At 41.0% G+C, this 27,799-nt stretch overlaps 1 protein-coding gene and 1 long non-coding RNA gene across 4 annotated transcripts in view; both read right to left on the bottom strand.

Moving 5' to 3' along the window:
• Window positions 1–4,475: 4,475 nt before the first annotated feature.
• Window positions 4,476–19,298, bottom strand: LOC115830852. The gene is made up of 2 exons (XR_004026359.1): window positions 19,127–19,298; window positions 4,476–4,800 (listed from the first exon to the last, which is right to left on the bottom strand). It is a non-coding gene; the product is annotated as an uncharacterized LOC115830852 (long non-coding RNA).
• A 253-nt stretch (window positions 19,299–19,551) lies between these two features.
• Window positions 19,552–27,799, bottom strand: part of RBMS1 (RNA binding motif single stranded interacting protein 1) — a 218,659-nt gene continuing 210,411 nt past the window's right edge. For all 3 annotated transcript variants that reach the window (XM_012496499.2, XM_003266159.3, XM_030795796.1), the window contains exons 11-14: window positions 25,880–25,990; window positions 24,639–24,719; window positions 22,984–23,068; window positions 19,552–22,152 (exon numbers count right to left, since the gene is read on the bottom strand). In XM_012496499.2, the coding sequence (XP_012351953.1) occupies window positions 22,991–23,068; window positions 24,639–24,719; window positions 25,880–25,990 (270 nt within the window). In that variant the 3' untranslated portion in view covers window positions 19,552–22,152; window positions 22,984–22,990. The remainder of the gene's footprint in view (window positions 22,153–22,983; window positions 23,069–24,638; window positions 24,720–25,879; window positions 25,991–27,799) is intronic.

Here is a 27,799-nt window from a genome sequence, read left to right as displayed (position 1 = left end):
TATCTTAAAATCTTAACGAGAGACTGTTCAACTGGTTATTAAAATATTTTACTGAATAATGAACTAAGGCTTTTATGAAATACTGTCCTTAAACCATAGCAGATTTTTAAAATACAGCTGTTAAAAGCATATGTGAATCCAAATATAAGAAAAATCACAATAAAGCATGCTAAGTTAATAAGGATCTGCTCTTTTACAAACCTTGGGGTAGGCTCACCTGGACATTAATGTCAAGAGAGTAGAAATGACATTACAAACTCCCTAAGGCAGCGTCTGTTGGAAACGATCGGTGATACTGACAAGAAACACTCAGCTCTGAAATTTGGGTTTGCATTTGTTAGCCATGCATTATCCTACTTACCTCTCAGGGTAGAACCTTTAATTTCAGAAAGTGCTGGCATGCATTACTGCACCCGTTATCAAAAGTCATTGGCAGAAACGCCATTTATCCTTGTTGTGGTAATGAACAGATTTAAAACATTCTGGTGTCACCATTCCTGAAAAAGCACATTCATTTGAATATTTCTTCCACCAGCATAATGAAATATTTCATGAAGGCACATGGGTGTAGAGTACTATGGAGAGATATTGCTGGTGAATGACAGAACGTCTGGTTGATTTACATGAAACCCCAAGTGCTCATATGAGAATAGGTTAGGTTTAGATTGACGAGCAAATGTGTAACCAGACTTCTGGCTGACAAATGGCAGAACTATGCCAGTACATTAGCTTCTCTGGAGAGAGACCAAAAGTGAAACGGGAGGATCAAGTTCACTCCATAAAGGACATTCAAACCTAGTGGATGGCAGAGTGGCTGGGATATTAAGCACTTATAGATATTAATACCCCAAAATAGTATTGAGTTTACAGTTGAGCTGGCCAACTGTAAGCCAATGGTCAAACTCTTATAAAGCATTGCTGTATGCTGTGCATGTATATTGACATTCCTTCAGGAGGATCCTGGTGTTTTCAAGATAAGTCTATGTTATTGGCAGCTTTGGTCACTAACTCTAAAAATGGATTGTTTGGGTAAACTAGAAACTGAAAATAACAACTGATGAGATTAGTGTAAAATATGATGCCAAGCATTTAATGGTCCAGATTGAATTAGATTTATTTTGGCACAGCACAGCCGTGAACAGAAACATCCACACAGGCTTTGTCGAGAAGGATGAAGAATTTGGACCCTTACTCTCTTTTCCAGACTAAGACTGAAAGTTTGGGACTCTGGATATGCATTCAAGGAAGTAATATGATGATAATAATAGATACTTCTCAAGTTCCCATGGTGAGCCAGGCCCCCTGCTTGGCACTTAGTGTACATTATTTCATTTGATTCTCACCACCACACTGCGGGTAGGATTCACAATGTTTGCTTTATAAATGACCCTGAGGTTCAGAGATGTTTGTTGACTTATCCAAGGCCATACAAGTAAGTGACCAAGTCAGGATTTAAACTCCAGTGTGACTCGAAAGCCCTTTCCATCATGTTACAATCCTTCCCAAATGTCTGATGAACAGTACTGGTTAAGATTTGCAGCTCGCAGGCCCTTTGGTATTTGCAGAGCATTGAGGCAAGAACAACAGAGAGAGCCAAGAGTCCTGGGTTTGAATCCTGGCTCTACCATTTATTCACTGTGTGATCTTGGAAAAATATCTAACCTTTTTGGCTCTATCCTCATCTATAAAAATGTGTGTATGTGTTGTGTGGTGGGTAATAGAAGATTTATAAGCTACCTTTCATTTCTAACTTTTGATGATTTTGTGAGCTTTCAAGGGGCTTTTAATTTCCTGTAATTGAGGTGCATGTTTGGTCTTTTGCTCTTTAAGTAACTCAGCTGTGAGGAGACACTTCCATTTGAAATTCAAGAACTGACTTAATTTCTGCCATGGAGACATTATTTCTCCCCTCTGTAACATTCATTTCTCTAAGTGGGTGGTCTCCACACAAACTACCTTTTATTTTCTTGGTGGACAACTCCACTGTGTACTGAATGTGGTGCTCTGCTCATAAGTGCACCATAACGAGGGTTGTAGGACATGCTAGGAATACAAAATGGTATATCATAATATTACCACAAAGGAATATCACTAAAGTTGGCTTTCATATGAAGGCAATAAATATTACTTCTTGTGGGTTAGAAGACCAAATATGCAGGGAGCTGCCTACTTTGGATGTTTCAGTTTATTTCTGTAAATTAATGAAATTTTATTTATCACATGTCCCTCCTTATTTATAATTCCGTACAATATGCTGACACCTCTGCAAATGGCTGTCTATGCTTACAGCGTACCACCCATTGCTAGTTTGGCCTGCACCCATTCCTCCTGTTGATGGAAATGTATACATTGGCTCTCATGAACATTCATCACCCACTGCTCTGCATTCTTGAAGATCAAATGACATGGGCCATGCTGTATGTGGGGAGCAATGTTTCAGAATTCCTTTGATGTTGCTCCTTGTGACAATGGCTAAATCCAAGGTTTTGCTATTTGACCAAATGCCAAATGTGTTAGCCTGAATCTCTATGATCCTATAGATAGCTGGATGGAAAAATAAGATACAACCACTGCAAAAACCCATTTTCCAGGGCTAATTACGGTAAAGTTTTGATTAATTGAAAAGCTAGCTGAGCAGGGTGTTCTTGCTAATTAGGAGCTAATGTATAACACTTAAAAAAATTCATTTAATATATACTTTGTGCCATCTATGTACATAGTATTAAGTATTCAAAGAGGGGAAATGTTCCTATATTCTTTGTATCCAAAGCACTTTCTGATTTTCTTCTACCAATTACTTCTGAAAAATTTGTTCTACTTGTTCTAGTCCTTTTTAAGGCTTTTTTGTTGTTTCTGTTACCAAGATGTGATCATGCAGAATATGTATTTTGAATCCATTTTTATTCATTTAACATTACGAGAATTTAACCCAAATATTCTGTTGATATGACAGTGTGCTTAAACATTCCCTTATTTGCTTAAAATTTGGATTGTTTCTACTTGTTTTCCATGATAAAAATGCTATGAAGAAAAGCTTTACATATAGACGTAAAGACAAATTTTCATATGTGGAATTATTGGATCAAAGTGGACATTTTAAGTGGTCAATAATATCAATATATTAATTGCAGTTGCTTTCCAAAGGAGTAGTACCATTTTATACTTCTTCTCTCATTGTGTGATGATAAGTTTCTCCTGACTATCTTCATCAGCATTGGATTTTTGTTTACATTTTTTGCTTATGCAACAGGCAAAGTTCTTTTGAAAAAAAAATGTAACACCCACTATCTATTGAATTCACCCAATAATCTTACAAAGTCAACAGTTTACAGATGAATAGATACTGAGATGATTAATTGATTTGCTCAAGTTAATATAACTATTATCAGAGCTGGACCTTGATCTTGCTTCTTCTGAATCCGGCCCTGTTGTGTGTTTCCACTCTACCACAGCTGCCCACTATGTAACAGGAAGGGTAGAGGCTAATGAGCCCTTCAAGATAAGCTTGAAGAAGCTCAGTGGTTGGTGTGTATCAAGGTGGAATAGATGAGCAGGACTGGAGAGTAGAATGTCCAAATGGCTTTGTTTCTTAAAAACCAACCATTTCCTCAAAAACAGTGAATAATTTTGATTAATTTATACATGCTGTTTCACTCATCCACATGCACATTAAAAAGGTTTAAAAACAAAAAGTATGTTATTTAATGGTGGCTAGGTGTTGGAATATTTTAACTAAATTCAGATATATATGAGTAACTCCAGTTGGAAGTTGTTCATGCATATCTCAAAGCAGAATGTGGCCTTTTAACTTTAGCCTATTAAACACAAGAAAATTCATAGTTAAAATTCCACTCTCAGCTCCCCAGCCAAGATGGGAATGGCCCCAGCCATAAAACATGATGGACAAGGCTGCCACCAGGCCCAATAATCTGTTGGCATTATAGAGTAGGGTAGGCAAACCACAGTAAATCAAGGACTTGCCTTCATTTTTCAAAAAGCCGAGCGGATTAAAAGTGTGTGCGTCATTCTTTACAGTGAGAAGGCAGACAGGTTTTGCAACAAGCTAGAGGATGGTTTGTGGAGTAAATAACAAATGCCTTTTGGTGGGAGGCTGTTTGATCGCTTCAGGTGTCCATGTGGAGGGTCATCCTGAGAAAGGGACTTGGGACTATGTGCTTTCTTATTCTTTACAGGGATGAAAAAGAGGAAAACTCAGTTTGGAGGCCATAGTCTGTAAAATGTCAGGATCTGCCAGCCTTGGCACCACAGAGTGTGGCTTTGGGCAGAGCAGTTTGTGCTTCCATTTATCTGGAGTTTCCTGGTGTGTAGAAGCCCCACCCCTGAGCACAGCAGGAGGTTGAATAATGAGGATTGGCAAAACTCAGGGATGCACTCACCTCCCTAGATTATGAAATCCCATTGTCTAATCAGACAATCCCATAATGGACATTAAAAACAAACAAACAAAAAAACAAAACAACAAACCAAGAGTATTTATTTTTCAAAGAGATGATTGTGACCGTGGATGGCAGAAATGTCTTGTTAAAATGACTCAATTCTTTTTAGGTAATTGTAAGGGCGGCTGGTTTCTTCAAGCATTCAGATGAGCTCCTCTAGAAGCTTTTCACAGGGCAACGAAACTGCTTTGGTGCCTCCTTCAGGGCTGAGACCATGATTTGGATTCACCCTGCCTTAAAGGAGAAAAGTTGGAAGCAGCAGGAGGCATCTGTAGAGAAGCAGCGAAATCAACATCTCTCTAGGTCCCTTGTTTTGTAACCAGATTTTAATCAGTGAGGAATCCTGAAAAAATAACAGAAAGCAGTTTGGAAGCAGCTTTCATTACAAAACTGTATAGTCATGTCTCCCAGCCACCAAGTATTTTCATAGCCATTTGCCTGAAAGGTCAGAGTAAATAAGCATATCGTCCAGAGCGCTGCCTGGAACCGGAGTCTGGTTTTGTTGGAGGCATTAGGAGAAAGGCAAGGGAGCTCAGCTCCAGGGGTATTGCACCCTAGTCTAGTCTAAATGGCTCTTCTGACGTGACTGGAGTGTTTTCTGTCACCTCTAAACATTGCCTGCAGTGATAACATTCATTTCCCAGGCTCAAGCCCCCTGTGACAGTCAGGAATGCGTGGAAGAGGCCAGAGTGGGACAAGATGGCTGCCCCGCCCAGCCCGCTGCTGGCAGGATGCGGAGCTGGGAGGAGCTGACCCTCATTTTGCCCCCTGTTGTCTTTGGAAGGCTTTCATTTGGGTTTTGACTGAGTGGTCCCTTAGGTCTCCTACTACATTCCAAATATTTCCAAAACGTTCTGAGAAATGGTGGTGCAACTAAATGAACATACTCTCCTGACTAATGTGGGAAGCTGCGTAGCGCTGGCAGTTCCTCCTTCACATCCCCCACTTTTGTTGACACGTAGAGTGTGTCAATCTGAAGTTCTAAGATTCTGGGTACAGATTTTTTTTTTAATTTTACAGCCCCTTATGGTTTAATGCTCAGCGGTTTCCAGGCTTTTTGGATGGCTCACTGGATTCAGTAAAAGGTTTTTAAGCAGATACTCCCAATACTTGTTATTTGTAAATTATATATATGTTATATGTACCATTGAACTAACATATTATAGTAATTAAAAACAGGGAAAATGTTAAAGAATGAAGCAAAGAGTTCGGGGTGGTGGCTCACGCCTGTAATCCCAGCATTTTGGGAGGTCGAGGTGGGTGGATCACTTGCGGTCAGGAGTTTGGAGACCAGCCTGTCCAACATGGCGAAACCCCATCTCTACTAAAAATACAAAAATTAGCTGGGCGTGGTGGCGCAGGCCTGTAATCTCAGTTATTTGGGAGGCTGAGGCAGGAGAATTGCTTGAACCTGGGAGGTGGAGGTTGCAGTGAGCCGAGATCACACCACTGCACTCCAGCCTGGGTGGCACAGCAAGACTCTGTCTCAAAAAACAAAAAACGAAAAAGAATGAAGAAAAGATGAAATAATATTATTTTATTGACGGTACAAAACCCCCTTTTGCTTTTTGCTTTCCTATTAAGGTTCTATACTCATTTTATATTTATATGTAACTGAACTGAATATGCTTCATTTGAAAAGTTTGATATAACACTTTGTGACACAATTCAAAAGTCTGCTTCTAAGATCAGTCTACTTTGATACTTGGCTTTAGTGATTCTCATGGCTAAAACAATACTACAGAGATAATGCAAGAAGGGCATAATTGGCTGTAATTGCTAAGTTATACTCACTTTTTTACCCACATCCACCAGCTACGCAAAGGTTCTGTTGAAAGTTTACCAATACATTTTCATCTGCCTTGGGTCAATCAATAGTTCTTATATTCTAATCAAAGTGCTTCCCATGGCCAAACCCAGAGAAAGTCAGAAGGCAAAGAAGTCTGACTGATGCACCATTTTTACACAGATATGTAGAGACAGAGATAGACATATAAAGATATATTCAGTGTTCTCTGAAATTGTACATTTGAAAGATTTTTAAATAATTTAGAAAAACCCCACTTCTCAGTTTTTTACACTTTATTTTTATTGAGGTAAAATACACATTTAAAATTTACCATCTTTACCATTTTTAAGTGTACAGTTCAGTGGTAATAAACACATTTATGTTCTTGTTTTCCCTTTCATCTCTCCCTCTTCCCTATCTTTCCTGGTCTCTGGCAATCATCTACTTTTTTAGCTCCCACATTAGTGAGAACATGTGATATTTGTCTGTCTGTGCTTGGCTTACTTCACTTAACATAATGGCCTCCAGTTCCATCCATGTTGCTGCAAATGACAGGATTTTATTCTTTTTTATGGCTGAATAATATTCCATTGTATATACATGCCACATTTTCTTTATCCATTCATCCATTGATGGACTCTTAGGTTGAACCCATATCTTGGCTATTGTGAATAGTGCTGCAATAAACATGGGAGTGGAGATATTCTTTTAACATATTGATTTCCACCTTTTTTTTTGGACATAAAGATATGTCCAAAGCTCTCTGAAATTGTACATTTAAAAGGTTTTTTGTTTGTTCATATAAGAGATGATCTTGCTGTGTCACCAGACTGGAGTGCAGTGATGCGATCATAGTTCATTGCAGCCTCGACCACCTGGGCTCAAGCAATTCTCCCACTTCAGCCTCCCAAGTAACTGTGACTACAGGCAAGCACCACCATGTTCAGCTAAATTTAAAATTTTTTGTAGAGTCTGGATCTCACTTTATTGCCCAGGCTTGTCAAACTCCTGGACTCAAGTGATTCTCCCACCTTGGCCTCCCAAAGTGCTAAGATTACAGGTGTGAGCTAATGTGCCCAGCCTACATTTAAAATATTTTAAAATAATGTAGAAAAATTCCATTTCTCAGTTTTCGACACATGCCCATATTAGAATTTTTAATAACGGTAACACTGTTTTCAGAACCAACATTTCTCAATGGTGGAAACAATTCTAAATATCCACCTTCAAAGTGTTCTCTCCATAGCATACATTTCTTTTGTCAAAGCAGTCAGTTTCTCATTCATTAGTTACAATTCAGTACCTTCATTTTTGCAGAGCTGTTAGGTTGCATATCCCAACAGCTTCTTGTCACCATGGAAATCTTAGAAAATACTTTTTACACAGTAATGTGACAGAAAGGGGCTCACCTGATAAGCCATTTTGGTTTATTTCTGCTAGGTAGGATTACATTTTAGGAACAGCTCAGGCAAATAGTGAGGGAAACAAGTGGATCCATCTAAGTTCCTATAAGTAACACCTGGTGCACTGGGGTGGGGTGACTGAAGAAGAGTTGAATAAAGGCAGTTACAAAGGCATGTGCTCAGTTCAGAGAAACCAGCAGTGATAGGGAAGCAATAGCAGGGGCCCTTCCTGCTTTCTCCTAAGCCTGAAGGGGTAAGGAGAGGATGCTGTGATCCAAGACCAGGGAGAGAACTGGAGCTCTAGGAGTGGGGGCATGGACTGCAGCTGTGACTCTGGTAGAGGGATTGTGTTAGTTTGTTCAGGTACCAAAACAGAATCGCACAGATGTGATAACTTAAGCAACAGAGATCTATGTCCTCATAAGTCCGAGATTCAGGTGCTGGCAGGGTTGGTTTCTTCTAAGGCCTCTCCTCTTCCAGTCTTCACATGGTCTTCCCTCTGTGCCTGCATCTGTGTCCAAATTTCCTCTTCTTATAAGGCCACTGGTCATATTGGATTAGGGTCCCACCTAATGATCTCATTTTAACTTAATTATCTCCTTTAAGGTCCCATCTTTAAATACAGTTACATTATGAAGTACTAGGGGTTAGGAATTGAACATTTTTTTTTTTTTTTTGAGACGTAGTCTTGCTCTGTCACCCAGGCTGGAGCGCAGTGGCGCAATCTCAGCTCACTGCAAGCTCCGCCTCCCGGGTTCACGCCATTCTCCTGCCTCAGCCTCTCGGAGTAGCTGGGACTACAGGCGCCCACCACCACACCCGGCTAATTTTTTGTATTTTTAGTAGAGATGGGGTTTCACCGTGGTCTCGATCTCCTGACCTTGTGATCTGCTTGCCTCGGCCTCCCAAAGTGCTGGGATTACAAGCGTGAGCCACCGCGCCCGGCAGGAATTGAACATATTAATTTGGGGGGACTTAATTCAGCCCATGACATGGACACTGCCAACCTGTGGCCCACAGGGAGGAAGCGTTAATCGATCTTTGCTCCAGCCCACCTGGCAGCCTACTGGTCTGCCAGCATCTCTCATTGGCCAAACCAGATGGAAGTCAGAGGCAAGTAAGCTTGTTTAATGCCACCCTTGAAGGTCAGTATCTTGAGATACAGACAGCAGAAAGGAGTAATCTGCAGGAGCAGAGAGTTTCCAGCTCACAAAGTCACTGAGCTGAACTTAGAACACAGAGATTTCATGACAGGCTTATGAATGATTTAATGTAAAAAGAGGGAAAGAAGTAATGATCAGAATGAGCCAGGGTGTTTGGTTTTGTGGATCGCACAAGAGATGCTAATTTCAGGGAACTGCTGTTACTAGGCTCAGCATTGCAGTGACAATTTGAATCTCTTGTATGGTACTAGTCCTTGTGAGAATTAGGAAAAGGCATCCCCTATGGGCAGACAAATGAGAAAACATTGCCTTCTGCTGGACCAAGCAGTCTTTTTGGTATACAGCTTTTGGTGAGCAACCTGTTCATCCTACCCAGCCAAACACGAACTGTATGACCCTGTCAGCACTCCTTACCATGGACTCAGCTGGAAGGCCCACACTCTGCCAGTCCTTTCTTTCCAGCCCCTAGCAGGAACAACTCGAGGACAAATTTTGATGTTGTGCCTGCTATAGTCTGCAAACTGCCAGCCTCCTAGTTCCACATGGAAAAAAAAAATCACTAAGCCATGAAAAAATTCAAATCTATCACTGGCTGTTTTATTAAATCATTCAAGCCTCTTGTGCTGGCAGTTTCTGGCTGATCTGAACTTAAGTATTTGGTGGATCTTCCACCTAAAGGGAGTAATTAATGTTAATTTAGATCATTGTTCTTTGTTAGCAATTCTGGGAACCCCACTTTGAGAGTTTAGAATTATTAGCAAAAATGAATATAAGCATTGGCTATAAGCATTGGATTTTTTTCATCCATCGAACAGACTGCAGCTTATGGTGAGAAAGCCACAAACTGCACAACTCTGGGGGCGCCATTCACGTAGTCATTGTACATTTGTATGGGCTTTTTGACAATTTTCTAGCAGATGGCAGTAAAGACTTCTAAAAATAGTGTACCTCCTCCATCCCCAGTTGATCTAAAGTTGCAGTTTGAGTAAGTGGCAGTCAGGTATCCATGTGTGTGAGGCAGTAGGAGTGGGGCTGGGGAAAGGAAAGGACCCAGTGAAGACAAAGGCGTGATCCCCATTTCTCAGTACAGTGGAGGAGGGAGACATATGGGCACCCCCTTATGAAGCCTCAGCTTCAGAATAATACCCAGATGCACTCCTTCCATCTGGCCCACCTCTCTGGTTCTGTGATGAGGTGTGAATGAGGAGAACATTCCACCACCCCACTCAGGCAGTGGCAACATTGGGCTATTAAAGCTATTCTTCAGGCTCGAAGGGCCAAGACTCTGAAAGACCCATGATAGCCACTGCCAGGCCAGGAGAGGGAGAGTTGCAGAGGCCCAGGGGACTGGGGTGGAAGGTGAGCACGTGGCAGGCCCCGGAGCAGCATGGTTGGTTCCCCAGCTGCCACGGCTGTCTTTTGAAGCCACTGGAACAATACTCAATGCACCAGAGCCCCCGTAACCATGAACTGCATCCTTGCTTAGCCAAACCTAGTTTCCTTTTTTAAGGAGAAAGTAGGGGAGCTCTTTCGTAGTATCCACAAAGCCAATACAACTACACATGGGAAGCCACTTATATCCCTGCTACCCTAAGCCCAGCTCCCCACTGCCCATGAGGACTAGCCCCCTCTCAGCTGCATTCCTCGGGCTCTCTGCTGGTCTTTGCCAATACTCATCCTCTAACCCATGGGCTCTTCCTACTGTTCTTTTTGTGACAGATGCAGCAAAGAGGTCATTAGATAAGGATTCTTTTACTTGAGAATAGGATTCTGACCCTCCATGCATGAAGAGCTTGTGGCAGACACTAGATTGCAGTAAGATGAGGTGGAATGGAAGGTGGGCACATGGAGACAAATGGGGTTGGCAGCACTGACCAATGGTGCAGAGGGCCAATTGGAGGACAAAACAGATAAGATGAATTAGATTGGGGAATTCACACTTCCCCATGACCACAAGGTTGAAGCTCTTTTCATTCTCAAAAACTCAAAGGCATTTATTTTAGAAATTTAAGAATTAACTGATGGTTAATGAGATGGTTCAACTGGTGAGGATAAGTCCCTGTGCTCTGTGAGGCGCTTTTCTTGGGAGGCACTTGAAAAATACCTGGGAAGATCCAGAGGCTGCTGCATTTGAGTTTCTGCAGGAAGCTGGATTTGTGGCCTCAAAGATAGTAACTCGCTGCTGACATCTTAGAAATATCACTGTTTCCTTAATTTAATACATGCCAAAGTTGGTGGCTGAGAGGTTGTATCTTACAAACCTATTACCAGCCGATTTACTAGGCCCTCAGGAACAGCTTTGGAAAGGGGATGTTAATCAATCGTTCATTTTATCTTCTTTTTCTCCTACACTTTTTACTTTTTCTTACTTATATTATTTTCTCACTTATCTCCCTAAGTCTTCCTTTTCTACTTCCTTTCTCTCCTTTATGTCACCCTCTCATTACTTCTCTTTGTATTTTTTTTCAGATTTTACACTTCCACACCCTTCCTGCCCTTGAACTCTGTTTCAAACTTTTAGCACATTCTATATAACAGTGAGACATAAGCAGACTTCATGGGGAAAATTTATGGCATCACAAAAGGTCTCTTCTTGTGGAGGGTATTTGCTCTCTTATGGCAGAATTACTTCTGTTCTTTAATATGTGGTTCCCTTTTGCTTCTGGGCAGAGAGTAGGAGAAGAACCAACTTGCTCACCACCTCCAAACTCCCACACAGAGCAAGGTATCAGAGCCTGAGCAGGGTGAGCTGGGCTAAGGCATTTGCATGGCAAAGTGGGTGGTGCCAGCAATGGGAGATTGGTTGCACACAGGGGGACTGAGCAATGAGTAGGCGTATTAGTCCATTCTCACATTGCTATAAAGAACTACCTGAGACTGGGTAGTTTATAAAGAAAAGAGTTTTAATAGACTTACGGTTCTGCATGCAGGCTGTACAAGAGGCCTGATAGGGAGGCCTTGGGAAACTTACAATCATGGCAGAAGGCAAAGCAGAAGCAAGCATATCTTCACATGGTGACAGGAGAAAGAGCTACACACCTTTACACAACCAGATCTTGCGAAAACTCACTCACTATCATGAGACCAGCAAGGGAGAAGCCCACCCCTATGATCTAATCACCTCCCACCAGGTCCCTCTCCAAACACTGGAGATTACAATTCAACGTGAGATTTGGGTGGGGACACAGAGCCAAACCATATTAGTAAGTAGATCAAAGATACTGGGAGCCAGGCTTCTTACCATCAGAAAATAATTACAAAAATGGGAAGGGGCCAGTCACAGTGACAATCCCAGCATTTTGGGAGGCCAAGGCAGGAAGACTGCTTGAGTCCAAGAGTTTGAGATTAGCCTGGACAACATAGTGAGACCCTCTCTCTGAAAAATAACAAATAAATTAGCTGGGTGTGGTGGTGTGTGCCTGTAGTCCTAGCTACTTGAGAGGCTGAGGTGGGAGGATTGGTTGAGCCCAGGAAGTGGAGGCTGCAGTGAGCTACATAATGGCACCACTGTACTCAAGCCTGAGTGATACAGTAAGACTCTGTCTCTAAGAGGAAGAAAAAAAAAAAAGGAAAGGGAAAATGAAATCTGTGGTTGAAAATTCATGCTTTCCAATATTTACAGACAAGGTATAAATATGTGTGTGGACATACACATGTGTATACACGTACTCCCTAACTCTGCCTACTGACAAGGCTTGGGAACAGTGACATGCAAGTAGCAAAGAGTTTATCTAGTACCTAAACCTTAGCTTCTAAATGTCATTCTCCATCAAAAGAAACTAGGGCTGACAGGGCGTGGTGACTCATGCCTGTAATCCCAGCAGTTTGGGAGGCCGAGGAGGGTGGATCACTTGAGGACCAGCCTGGCTAACATGGCAAAACCCGATCTCTACTAAAAATACAAAAATTAGCTGGGCTTGGTGGCACATGCCTGTAATCCCAGCTACTCAGGAGGCTGAGGCATGAGAATCAACTTGAACCTGGGAGGCAGAGATTGCAGTGAGCTGAGATCATGCCAGGAAACAGGGATCTTTGGAGAATTCCAGGGCTGGGGCAGGGAAAGTACAAAATAAGCCTGAAATATCTTGTGGTGCCAGTAGGCAAGGCGATGCTTAAATAATGACAGGGACGTGTCTAAAAAACAGATGCTGGCTTACAGAGCTCCCACGGGCCAAACTGGGGATAATTTGAACATCAAAACAAGTAATGACTGCAACCGATTAGAATCTGCTGAGTAAAACAGGAAATTCTGAGTCCATACTTACATTAAGTAAATGAATAAATTAAAAGTTTGAGGACGTTTGGGGTATTTCCATGGTTTCAAAGCACTTCCTCACAACATACTTATTAACTGCAAAGTGTAAAAGGTAACTTTACAGTGGAGATGCCTGGCAGACACCACCTTAATTAAGTGATCAAAGAGAGAGAGTATCATAGGTAATGAAACACAGTGAAATCACTCACCTCCTGATGGGGTGCAGTGAGGAGAACACAGCTTCACTTTGTTGATATTCCTGCCAAAATTGGACCATGCAGAAACTTCAAACAAACCAATCTGAGACACTCTGCAAAATCACAGGCTCATAATCTTCAACTGCGTCAAGTCATGAAAGTCAAAGAAAGACTGAGGAGCTATTTCAGACTGAGAGAAACTTAAGAGACATGACAATGTGTGAAACTTGACTGGGGTCTGAGGTTTAGTTGGTAGTAATGAGTCAGTGTTGCTTTGATGGTTGTGTTGTCGTCATGTAAGAGAATGTCCTTGTTTTTTAGCGGGTAATGGAGCATTTGTTCTGTGATCTGCTCTCAGGTAAATTAGGATACAAGTGCTTTGTATTGTACTTGCAACTTTTGTGTTTCAAAATTTAAAAATATTTCATAAATCAAATGGCATACCCACTTTGGGGAAAAATAGACTTTATGAGGTAAACACAAAATTCCCATTAATTTAGAACAAAGCATGAGAATTTTCGGAAATTTTATGTTTATGGTGGGCCACACTGAGCTATCTCTGCCTTGCATCCCTGGGGCTCTCTATTCTCTCTCCTCAGCTCTCAAGGGTCCTTTGATGGCAGAATAAAAAAGCACTATGATTTGTGAGAGCCCTAGGAAGGCTGCAGTATTAGGTAATGGACAGGGTCATCATCTTAACCTCCTGACTCACTGGCCAGAGGAGGGAGCGACTGCCCAAATCAGCCAGCTCAGCGACTCACCTCTGAGCTGCTGCTTTGGATGGAATAGAAGAAACTGGTTGGTGTCTTACGTATAACATGAAGTGCTCAGTAAGTGGCAGGAGGACTTGTGGCTTGCATCTCTTTTCTCATGTGAAGGGCCAAATGTGGAAATAAAAGGAGGATATGGAACATTTTTGCTGTTGCAGAGCTATTTTGTCCTTCAGAGTCATAGCAATGGGCTCTGTGAGAGGGATGAGGTATATCACCTAAGAACATGTGACAAGATCAGAATACCTATTATGAGTCTATAGCCTACCAGAATCACTATCATGAAATGGTGCCTTGCTGTGCCGCCCTTGACTTTTATGCATGGGTCCTATCTGAAACAGGCTTGGGAAATTGTCATTGTATTTGTGGAGAAATGTGGTGGACACTGCCCATTACCCCCTGCAGCAGCCCCTGTACAAAGCTAGTAAATACTATCTTTCTCCAGAGAATCTGGCAGGCCTTATTCTTTTTGACAGTAAGAGCTACAGATGCAAGTTCTTTTCTCCCTTTTCACCTTGGCTGCCAGGAAACATAATTATTGAAGTTTAACTTAGTGATGGTAGAGAACTTTTGGCCTATAGAGCTACATTCTGTGTACTCTTCATGTCTCTTCCCTGTTAATTTATCAAGTCCAGATTTCTACATTCTAATTAATTGTGTTTCCTATACAGTTGCCTCAAATCTTTGTAAAATACAAGTTTGTAAAACAAAATAAAACAAAACAAAAAACCCAGGTCACTGGAAGAATTAAGTTGAAGGATACAAAATCTTCTCAATAAAATTGAACCAAATGTTAGGGAGAAAATAACAGTAATGGAAGTTCCTTCATGTATTTCTTAGGAAAAATGTTGTTCCTGGCTAGAAGGCCAGGAACAATATTTATGTTCTTGAACATATGTCAAAGACGTGAGTTACAAAATGGATAAAATGGGATTCCTGCCTAGGCTTCCCTGAAGAAAATAACAAATAGTTCTCAAGATATATGAAGGGTATGGGAAAACTATACAGGTGTTTGCAAATCCATAATCTGATGTGTGGAGAACATGTGACCAAGGGTAAAAGAAGTCAAAATGACATTACTTGGAAAGTATCCCACACCCTACTTGATTTTTTTTATTACTTTTTTAAAAAGACAGTTCTTTCTTCTTACACATTCCAGTATTTTCAGAGCAGAAGTGACAGCAATGTCAACTCTTTGGACGTCTGCTCCAAGTCTCATTCTGGCAAGGGCAGAGCTATCAAAGACTTTGTCTCTCTGCCTGACAATCTCATCTCTCAGAAGGTAGAGGAACCCGTGAGGAAAATGGCTGCTCTCAAGTGAATTCTCATCAGGAAAAAAGGAACTGGTTGGAAATGTGGAAATACTGAGAATCTCAGAAAAGATGTTTTCATTATCTTCGCCCCCTCACAGCACTTCCAAATCTCTTTATTTAGATCTTTTCTTACTTCTCCTTCTAATATTGTCACTTATAGACTTATGTCTCTAAGATTGTCCCTTGAGGACTGGGACCACATCACATCATCTTTGTGTCTGCCAATGCTTGGGGCAGTTATCTTTTAAACACAAAAAAATCGATCAAATGTGTTTAGTTGGAATATGAGCATAGCGACTTGCATAATTTCAGGATAATGTGACAACATTCTTTAAGAATTTTTTTCTTGATCATAAAATGTTTTCATTGTTGAAAACTGGAAAAATTATTCAGGGAAGTATAAAGGAGAAAATACAAACTTTCTATAATCCTCCCACTTGATAAGCACTTTGAAGTACTTTCTCCTTGTTATTTATTTTTGAGACAGTGTATCTCTCTGTCACCCAGGCTACAGTGTAGTGGCATGAACATAGCAGCCACTGCAACCTCAAACTCCTGGGCTCAAGCAATCCTGTCTGAGCCTCCCAAGTGGCTAGGACTACAAGTGTGTGCCACCATGCCAGGCTAATTTTTAAAATTTTCTTGTAGAGATGACTCTTGCTATATTGCCCAGGCTGGTCTCAAACTCGTGGCCTCAATCAATCCTCTGGCCTTGGCTTCCCAGTGTTGAGATTACAGGCATAAGCCACTGTGCCCAGCCTCTCCTTGGGTTTTATACTTATTTCATACTTTTGATCATACTGTACCTACAGTTCTGTTCCTAACACTTTTTATTCACGTTATATCCTAAGCATTTTCCATGTCATTAAAATGTCTTCATTTTAAAATGACTTCATATTATCTTGCATGTCTTTAGCATAACCACTGTCATTTAGAAAATAAAGCAACGTAGGGATTTTCACTGGCTACAAGTTCTAAGAATTGTGGTATATCTTGAGAATTCAAAAAGGAACCGGCAGGGCAGGGGAGACAGGTGAAGCCCAAAGTTCTTCCTCCGGTTTTGGGTTTATCCTGAGTCAACTGTGGTACATGTGGAAGGTGAGTTAATGATGTGGAGTGACCAGGGCTGACGAGGAAGAGTTAAAGCTGGAAGGAATGCTAAACCCAGAGAAGAGGAGAACCATGGAGTCACGTTTCCACACTTGAAGTATGACTGACTAACTCTGTGGCATCCCGGTTAGCAACACTAAGGCCAGTAAGTGGGAATTTCAAAGCCACAATTTGGACTCCTCTGCAAACAAGTTTAAGAGCTGTTCCCTAAAGATACCTGATGCCCTGTGAGGCAGGCAGTGCCTGGTCCCTGGAGGTGTTCAAGTAGGGCAGGTGGCTTCAAGGATACTAGAGGATAGGAAATCCCTGCAGTCTGGTTTATGGTCTGGGTCCTGTGTGAGCACTGGAATAGCCTACATCAAATCTGAACTCTCAGAGTCGCATAAAAAAACTGTATTATTTAATTCAAAGCCACGTTTTCAATTCTGAGCAGCCCAGAGACCTGCCATAGCTTTCTCGCGCCCTGTCACGTGGTCTGGCAAGGCGCGTGGTTTCCTCCCTAGCCGCCCCCAGCTTCCCTGAACCTTCAAAGTCACATTTCAGTCACTCCCCAGTCTGACCAACAACGCTCACAATGAGGGCGCTGCCAGCACAGGCGACGGCCTGCGCTCCAGTCTTACGAGGAACCCCAAATTCAAGACCCCTGTGACCCACCCAGCCTGTGTGCCCGGAGAGGCTAAACCTCCGCCCAGGGGCTTCCCGATGTCGGCTGCCGCGGGTCTGGGTTTCCGGCCTGCAGAGCTCGCGTCTGACGGCTGAGGAACAAAACGCCCTCCCTCTAGCGGCTCAAGCGCACACACTCTCTTGCCCTCCGCAGCCCCCGAGCGAGTCACGGGAGACACTCTGGAGCCATTTCGCGGGGCTGGAATTCCTTCGCCCGGCGGAGCTCGGCTCGCACCCCTCAGCTGTGCCGAGGACCCTGCGCCCGGGGCGCTCCGCGGCCATGTGACCGCCATCTGGCTCTCGGCCTGGACTGAGGGGGCTGAGCTCATCGCGTTGCTATTCGAGGGGCAGAGACTGCTTGGCCTTCCTCAAACCCTGAGCTCCCGGCTCTCCTCCCTCCCCCACCTACTTGAGATCTCAGACTTTTTGTGGAAGGGGCAGGGCGGTTGAGAGGTCGGTGACCTTTGTCCCAATGGCGCTGGCTCTTTTCCTTTTTGGCTACCCTAATGGAATGAGGATATAATCAGTCATATCTTAACATTCATTGAGCCGCGGCTCAGGCTGGGAGGCACTGCCTTTCTCCTAGTGAATTTTACATCAGTATTTGTGGGATTTAAGCTCCAGCGGATAAACCTAGAGCCACTGGCCATGAAGGGTGTGGCAGTGGGGTGAAAAATAGAGCTCCCGCCTCCACTCCCTGGCTTTCCTCATCCCAGCCACTATAGAGGGGGAAATTCGTAGACCACAGAGCAACGGCCACACCCTCTTTCCTCTCCTCCAACCCCAGAATTCCACTTCAGTCTCCGAGCTTTCAGCTAAGTGGGGTTTATCCCCAAATGTGCCACAACCCCTCTAGTTAGATGGGAGCGGTAATTGTGAACCACCATCGCTGGCTTGATCCTCCCTTTTCCGTGGATTGGTACTCCTTGTTAGGTAACTAGAGCACCCTAATGGCGCTCGTTCCGGGTTCTTCCTCAATGCAAGCCCGCCAAAGGAAAAACCAATCAGAGAGAGGTGTTTTTCCCGCCTCGCTCTAAGCCCCACCCCAACCAATCACAAACATCCACGCAGCCCTCCTGGGCATAAAAGAAGCAAACCCCCCACCGCGCGCTCTCTCTCTCTCTCCTGCCTTGCCTAGCCTGCTGCCTCCAATAAAGATCTCTTGGCTGAGCCGGTGTGCCGTGGTCTTAAGTCTGAGCGTCACTCTTTTTTTTTTTTTTTTTTTTGAGACGGAGTCTTGCTCTGTCACCCAGGCTGGAGTGCAGTGAGCGTCACTCTTTCACTCCTGAGTGTGTTTACCGGTTTCAGTACATAACACAGCCAGATGGAGGGCCGCGGACTTCAGCGGCCAGAAGCTACAATAAAAATAAGGTGAACAAAAACGAAGGTGCCCAGGAGCCTGAATTGCATTTCTTTCTTACCTTTGGTCACAGGAAGGAGCACTTAGGTGTGTGGCTGGAACGCAAAGTGAGACCAGAGCTTACATTCTTAGCAGCCTGGGTTTGTCCCAAGAGGCCATGCTTCTCTCCTCCCTGACACTTTGCTCTCAGAAGCACCAGTTAACATCAGAGGAATGTTGTTTCCTTCTCTGAAACAGCCATCAAGTACCAGAGCTTTCTTGGCTCCGGCAAGTTAAGTGCTCTGACCCCTCCCTTATCTAACTCACCCCGCACACCATCCACATGGCAGGGGACGCGGCCAGAAATGGAGCGGACGGCATCTTTTCCTTGCTCACTCTTTATCACCATGACAGAGCCACTGGACGCCAGGAAATAAATACTGAACCACCACACTAAAACGTTTACTCCACTTTGGGCAAAAGGAGCCTATTTTGCATATTAAGTGCCTCCTATAAAGCAGTCAAGTGAGGGAAAGAGGAGTTCTCGCTCCTCTGTGAATGGGAGCCTCCAGTCGGGAACAGCTGAACAGGTAGCTCTGAAAGCGGACCTTGGTCATAAACGCATAGATAAGATTATCCCGAGGTTCTCGCCCACATGCTTCCTTACCACAGGTGGGAGAGCTGCTGTTAGGCTGTCTTCCTTGCTGAGCATTGACAAACAATGAAATAGTTGAGGGGTAGCAGCAAGAAAGGAGGAAAAGGGCTTGGTTCTTTGGTCTTTAAGAACAGACCACTAGTGGTGTATTTTGGGCTGCATATTTGCTGAGCCAACCGTTGACGTGCTGAGCTGACCGTTGACGTGCTAAGCTGACCGTTGACGTGCTGAGCTGACGGTTGACGTCTCTGGTCATTACACAGATTTAAATAACCAGCAAAAGTGGGGTGGAAAGGTTTTTCCAATTGTTTTCAAGGAAATGTATTTTGAGGATATATTGAATCTGACATAACTTTCAACTCACTTTCAAACCAATCTACTGAGCTGAAGAAAGCTTGATATATACTTAATCGACTTAAAAAAATTGACAGGAAAAATAAAATTTCAGATGTTTTTTATTCAAAGGTTCTCAAAAGAAATAAAACAGAAAAGCTAACAATCTGATCAAATGTACAGTTCAAAAATGTCTTTTGGCGTTTAACAACAAGTCCTAGGAAAGAAAACTACAGAGTTATCTCGAACCGGACAAATAAGTTACCACTGGCAAGTCTGTGGCACTAGTAAAACAAAAATAAAAAATTAACTCTCTTGATCATATAGATATCTCTATGAAAATCTTTTTTTTCAATCTGTACAAAAGGTCTTTCTTCATAAATTAATTTTTTTATAATTTAATGGCTGTCTACTATGTGATGTTTAACTGATTTTTTTTTTATGTACAGAGGTTACGTTTCCCAAATCTTACCCAGACGAGTATGGCACTTAGTTCAGACATTTCTAGCAGCAGATTTCCCCTCCCCTCTAACCGAGCTATCAAATTTCTGTCTTAACTAATGCAAAAATATCAAGTAGTGAGAGACCCAGGTTTATAACTGTACTAGGTACACAGAGGGTGCTGCGTTCAGTCTGGACTTTCACAAAGCAGTAATATTCCAGGGAGCATAGAACCAATAATACCACAACTTTAAAAAAATGAAACAAAAACAAAAACAAAAACACATTTCTCTTATGACTATGTAATTTTCACTAGAATCTACACTTCTCAGAGCAGCAAGGACTTTTGAAACTATGAAATGTCACTGACATCTATCATCAAATACAAGCATAAAATTTAAGAACTAAAAAATACTTGAAAGAAATAACTGCTTAGCCCTAGCTCCTGAGCTAGGAGGATTTGGTCTGTGGAAACAGGGAGGGCCAGCAACCTGTCCCAGCACAAAAGAAAATAGACTCTGAGGTAGATAACTGATCATACACAGCTGACCAGACAAGTACACAGTTTTGGAAGACAACTTAATTTACCATTGCTTTTAAAACATATGCAATTGCCTTAATAAAAGAGCTTTAGTAACAGTGAATTATCTTATATGTACTAAAGTAGAAATAACTGTATTTATGAATCAGGAATTTCATAGTTTCAAAATTGGTTTTCTTTACACTTGAACACTTGTAGTGATGATGTAAAGTGTGGCACTGCTTGGATCCAAATCTTCCTTCATGCTTTTTTGTTTGTGTGTGTCCATACATCAATTAAAATTATAAAACCTAAATGCAAAGGTACAAAAAAGGCACATTCTCCTAACCGCAAACTGGTCCGGCAAAAATAAAGAGCACAGAAGATGTGATGCTGAGACAAGTTGGAGCTACTGGTTACTGGCTCTTCGGTCTTTGGTGAAGTTACCTTTAAAAGTGCCAAGTCATTTTTATTTTTCAAATTTACCTAATAGAGAGAGAGAGAGCTAGTAGCCAATCGTTTTGCTTCTATTCGTATCTCAGCTTATGTTTGAAGATAAATCCTTACTTTTAGCTTTTGCCACTTTGTTGCAATAGCAACATTTTTCGGTTTGCCAGATTTCAGGCATAATTCTCATTCTAAAGCACTATCATTAGTATAAAGGAAGGACAAAACATTCAGTGACTCCCCTCCCCCACCCCCCCGTCCCCAACCCCAACACTACCTACACTAAATCTAGTACATCAAGTTAGTTTTTTTTTTTTTCCTGAAAAAAGGCAAAAAAGACTTTACATTGCATCATACAGCAGATATCCTAAATCAGTCAAACTATCAGAGGAAACTGTTGGCGTACAGCCTTACAAACAATTTACCCTAATAAAAGTTCCCCAGTCAGAAAATGTGTTTCACACAAAACATTTTTCCCTTCTTGCATTTCACTACCTTACACATTATGTGAAAAATCATTAAAAACACCTACTACATATTTAAAAAAGCCAAAATTTCAGCAACTTTTATTGACTACCTTTTAAAAGCCCTATGCTGCTGTTTTACAAGGCATAATAGACCAGCTCATTTGGTCAAAGCATTCTACATCATTAGTTTGAACTAACTTTTACTGAAACAGCTACAGCATCAAAAGAGTTAAGGCAAATTGGAATTCATAGAAAAGGATAAGACACTTCACACTACATTGAAAGAAAGAAAGCTAAGAAAAGAGACACTGACGGCAACACTGAATTACAGCAACACTCGCACTGCAAGCACAGAACACCATGGGTGAAGTCGGACTATTTAAACTTCAGAAAGCCCATTTCATACAGCTGGAAAAAAAAACACAAATTAAACACAAAATGAACAAAACCACAAAAATCCGGTCATGCACTTGGATAAGTCTTCATGGTCTTTGTGCATACCCAGAAAATTGAAGTTTTTTCTTTTTTTTTTTTTTTTTTTTTTTTTTTTGCATCGTAACATTTGATAAAAATCTTTTGTTTTTGTTTTTTGTTTTTGTTTTTTTACTAAAATAAACCTGTTCGGGGGAACAGCTACTAGATGAATTTAAGGGTTTTATGCACCTTATAGAACTTATAGCAAAAATAGTTTTAGTTGATTTCATTATAAATAACGTTTTCAAGAACCTGTGCAAAACTGTCAATAATTTCCTAAAGCACAATTGATCAGAAAAATCCATGATTGTTCAGCCTTCACACCCTTCTTCATGTAAGAACACCTTTCTGTACATCTGCAAGAGAAAAATAAAAGACAAATGCTTTTGTAGATTTGGTGTGATACACTACAGAGCTTTGTAATCTGTTTCTTGTTTTAAAGAGATATGTGTTTGAAAAAGGTTATGCTCATCGCTGATGGTAGACTGATAAATGCAAACTCTGGAACTGATGGTTACTTTCAATGCCTGTCACATCCAGGACTTGCAAAATACTTTCTTTTCTAATTTAGAGCCAAATTCATGTGGGTCTCTAAAGAGTGACTTTATGAAATCAAAAATACATGTTATCACCAGGGCAATCCAGAAACCAGGGTATTCTAAGTTCTACAGAGCTATTTTATTAGTCTGCACAGTAAAGTGAAAAGTTTTGAAATTTGTAGTTCAAGTCAGAGCTGGAAATATAATCTTTCAATCTAAGGATATTGACATTTATCTAAATTCATAATCAAGATGTTGCTAAACTTATAATGCTAGATTAAGCAACATCTTATGCTACAGGTCCTCCAGTTTCTGAGTATTAAATTAATATGATATAGGATACTTGTATTATAGGACAATTTTGGTTCTTGGTGTTCTTTGATGTTACAGATTTTTATTTTTTTCTTTTTAGTGGGGAGAGTAATTATATACTTGGCTTCAGTATAAAGCATTCTTTTTAGACATAATGATTAATCTTAAATTCACAAAATCACTGATTTTAATATTTCAACAAGACTGGATGCCTTGGCCACGATTAAAGCAGTATGATAAAATCTGAGTTATCCCAATCACCATTCTGATTTTCAAAAAGCCCCATAGATTGTGCTTGATTTGAGCCCCCCAGTTATGGAGACCTTTCCCTCATACCTCACAGTTACTTATTAGGTTGAAAGGTATATGGAGAATGGTCATTAGACGTCTCGACAGCCACCTGCTGTTGACCACTTGCCTCCTACAACAAACAAAGCAGAATGGATGGGACATGTTAGTGAAAAAACCTCAGCTCTGCTACTTAGGCCTGACTGAATCCAACAGTGCCTTAAAAACAGTTACTCTTTAAACTTCTTCACATCATGTAGAGCTTTCAAAGTTAATCATTTCCCTAAGCAACTGGCATGTCTAACAGAAACAAAGCACCTCCCATCCAAATGTTTATGACCTTCCTATTCTTATCAAGCTACAGTGTATCAAACAAACCTCTTACCCTCTTATCTCCTGGGGACAGATGTGATTTGGAATTCAGTATTTTCAGATTTTATAATCTGAAATGTGGTATGCATATGCAGTATATCATATAATGCCTCCAGTAGGGTCTAGGGCTGTACCTCATAAGCAAACATATTAATAGTTCTACACTGGAAGCCATGAAGCAGCACAGTTAAGTGGGATCAAGATTTTGTCTCATCTCAGTACAGGTTGAGTTTTGCCATAGGTCAGGTTTTATGCTAAAGTAGTTACAAAGATAATTTTCATTTTCAGATTTCTTTTTGGGTTTCAGATTGCAGGTAAGGAATTATAGGCTCTGGTAACTGTGGTTGTCAGTAATTGCACAAACAGAAGTAAAATACTACTACCACCACCACCAACAACACCTACTACTACTACTACTACTACTCCTACTACTATCACCACCACCACCACCTCCACCAACAGGCCAGAGTCCTATGATCCTTTCCTGGAATTGGAACCTTTGGGATCTGCCTAGTGGGCAAGATCAACTGACTGATACATTTCCTTGAAATTTTAAGGATACTTTGCAGGAAAATGCTACGTTTTCTCTCTAACCATAATTCAAATGCTAGACTTCTTTCTTTCGTATCAGTATCTTCCGTAACAAGAACAGTTATCTAGCCATACTAACAGCCTCTGTAAAAACAGGTATGGTTTGTTCTTCATCCCTGTAGCAGTTTCAAAACAGCTTTCTCTTTTCCACTAAGTATCTTAACTACAACTTATTTCTTTTCGTCGTTATTAATTATCATTGATACGATCTTTAGTACTGGGACTGCAAACTCCAGATTTATCTTATTGTGTCTGTAGTATCATTTTATGAGAGACAAGACAGAATCTCCGAGGGGTATGAAAGGCACCATAAGCTTAGAAAGTATTTCTGGGAGTCTTAAGAGGTGTGGCCTGGATGTTGTTACCCTAATTTGTCGTGATCATAGCTCACTGTAGTCGCAAACTCCAGGGCTCAAGGGTTCTTCCTGCCTTATACTCCTGAGTAGCTGGGACTACAGGTCCATGCCACCATGTCTGGCCAATTTTTAAACAATTTTATTTTTTGTCGAGATGGGATCTCACTATGTTGCCCAGGCCGGTCTCTAACTCCTGACCATAAGCAATCCTCCCTCCTCAGCCTTCCAAAATGTTGGACTTACAGGCATGACCCACCACATCTGGCTAAACGCAATTCTTTATGCAAATATTTGACGTCTGGTAGATTTTTCTGAGTTCTACTTAATTTACCCATTTCTGAAACTACTTATAGCCAGAATGGTCACTGGATGGTCTCTACCAACCTCAACAGGAACCGCTGTCGTCTGCATATGTGCATACTGTGGCAAGTAGGCTCCTTGCATAGCTGACGTTGCAGGCATGTACTAGAAAGAAGAATAAGGTCAGAATGGGCAATGGTAAACCATGCAAAATTTGGAGTATGTGGGGGAATTGTGAGATGGATATAATGTATTTGGAAATCTCAAAGAAGAAATTTAAATGGGCTACCTCAAAGCTTAAATAGTGCATATAAAGATGTCATATGGAAGGCAAACTGTTTTCTACTTTTTGAATCTGCTAAACTAAAAATTCCACATTTCTTTGGATTTGCTAACAAAGTGAAGATAAAAAAGTTTATCATGGGTGAAGATAAAAAAGTTTGTCACTCTCAATAATTCAGTATTACTAATGTGTGATTTTAGAAGATCTCTCCTCAAAGGACCTCATTATTTTCTAGCAGCCCCCTAAACTAGTACCTAGTATTGTTTCTACAGGGGGAACCCACAGGGGTAAATGACTTATTAGACCTCTAACAGGTCACTGCAGATTAGGCAGCAGAGCCTGGCTTTTCTGACACAGTCATCCTTTCTCAAAGGCAGGAGAAATTTCTAGTCAATCTCATTGGATATGTGTGGTCCTGGCTTAGCCTTCACAAGAAACGGCTGTAGGTTTTGAGTGTATAAGGGGAAAACGCACCACCCTTTGTTCTTTTAAGCCACTACAGAATACAGGCTAAATTAAAATCCTTTAGCCATCTTACCAGCAAAATGCTAAGCATCAAACCTGGAAGCTGATCTGGTGCCAGCTCAACCTCATTACCCAAAGGAGTCCCCTGGACTTTGGTGAAATATTTCAATATTAAGATCATGATTCAATGCTCTCAAACTCCATAAAAGAAGAAATAAGCGAGAAATAATTCCCTGCTTTTACTATCTTGTATTACCTTCATCTTTTGCTTCATGACACTGCCACAGCGACAGTGGTACTAGTTATATAAATGACACTAGTCATAAAAGGCTAGATGTGGTCATGTGTGGGTGCTATATTCTCGTAAAGGAGAGATACCCAGAGAATAGACTTTCAGTTCATCAATTAATCAAGAAATAGCTTGAGTATTTACTTTACGGAAGGTCATGTGGGGGGAAGAGAGGGGATTAGACATAATCTGTTATCACAGAGCCTGTCATTTGATAGGGAAGATACAGGCTGTATTAATTTACCCTCCTTTGTTTACAGAGACACATGATAATTATTTGCCACCTACTGTTCCGGTGCTGCCTAGTGACAGATGACTCATCTGCTGGGCCAGAGGGCTGATCATTGATGCGGGCTGTAGTGACATGGTGTGCTCCATTGAGGGAGTTAACACGGCACCCTGGGGAGGTGGAGACAGGAGCAAAATTAGACAAACTGAGGCAAGAGTTAAGATCCTGTAATTACTTTTTGCAAAGGAAATACCTTAGTTTGTTTAAGAATGTGAAGCAAAAACAACCTCCCTCAATCTTGCAAATGGCATCATAAACAGTTTCCTAAAAATCTTCTAAATTGCTCTTCCTGAGAGTTTTGTAAGAGCATTAGGGGAAATGATATCTTGGCATTCACTTCACAACAATCCCTGTATTAAAGCCAGTGTCCCTCTTCTCCTTCCTTTTCCCTTCACTTCCAGTAACTGGAAGCAAGCTAGTCCAGCAGGAGGAGCTATCATAGGAAAAACAAACTGATTATCACTGCCTGCCTAGGGTTACAAAATGCTTTCTTAAAAAAAAAATCTAGAAAAAAAAAAGCAGTTGATGTTTTCTCCAGTCACAAGACAATGTATTATATTTAACAAGATCAATACAGTATTTTGTTTAACAATGTTCTATCCAGATAATCGTTTGGTTCAAGATCAGGTTGTTAGGATCGAGAGCACATTTCTTCATTCACTCAGTGCTTCTCAGAACTTTAAGTTACATTTTGGTGCCTGGAAGGGAAGGCAATTCAGATATGATTAATAATCTGAGTCCAGATTCTTTTATTCAATTTGAAAAAATGTTGGTCATTAAAATCAAATTAAATGTATTTAAGAAAATAGGAGGGAAAAAAACACAATCGCTTCTAACTCAGCCAGTCTAATACAATCACTGTTAGCAATGTCAGGGTACTACTGCCAGCTCATAGCCTCTGTGTGTTTCTGTACAGGTTCAATCAGAGTACATCAACAATTTCATATCCTGGGTTTTTGCTCTTAACTTAGCATTTTATTCTAACCATTTACCTAGCTTGTTGAAAAACTGTCATTATCATCATTTTTTTAAATGGTTACATTGATTGTATAAACCAAAATTTAATGACCTCTTTATTTTTGGACTTTTGCAATCACCTCATTATCTGAGAATGCAAGTATTTTGACATGCTCTATAACTACTAATGTATGTTTTGGTATCACTGTACCTGGCATCCCTTAAATACAACTGTTATTTATCGATAATTAGATAGACAATCTAGGACAGAGTTAGGTGTACAGGAACTTTAATTCTGATTTAAATCAGGCAGTTTAAAGCTGGGAGGGGAAAGGTAATAAATCCTCAGATAGCAACCTTCTGCTTACAATCCTAATGTCTACTCAAAGATGTTAAGCTCAGATACGTGCAGTCTTTTTTTCAAATGTTGCCAAAAAGAAACAAAGATATAGATGTGTGTCAGAGATAATGTTTGTCATTAATACATTCTGTTAGAAATTTTTTTTTAACATGCATCATCAAAAAGCAAGTGGTAACACAGAAATGACTCAGAAGCCTACAAGATGGTGGAGGAGTTTCCTGCTCCTTTTTCTCATTCATTGGCACCATCTGTAATAGGAAGTCCTCAAATTCAAAGTAGGTTGATTTCCAAGCATTCCAAAATAGGGTAGCATAGAGTATCAGGGACACAGATTGCTACAGGCATGTGTGGATCAGTGCATGTATATTATGTACACATGTACAGGTAAGTGTGGGTTTGAAGATGTGTCTATGTATGTGCACATGTATAGATCTATATGTATGGGTATATATCACACAAAACGTATACATATATCAGAGTGCCTCTCCTGTGTCATCACCTAAACATGTTTTATCTGCTTCTTAAAGGTCATCTCAGAGATTGCTATCTCTGGATTGCTATTTCATATACATGGTCTTACATTGCAGTATCCACTTTAAAA

This window comes from Nomascus leucogenys, chromosome 17, assembly GCF_006542625.1.
Source record: "Nomascus leucogenys isolate Asia chromosome 17, Asia_NLE_v1, whole genome shotgun sequence".
Taxonomy (NCBI): domain Eukaryota; kingdom Metazoa; phylum Chordata; class Mammalia; order Primates; family Hylobatidae; genus Nomascus; species Nomascus leucogenys.
This window is presented reverse-complemented; position numbering and strand designations above follow the sequence as displayed.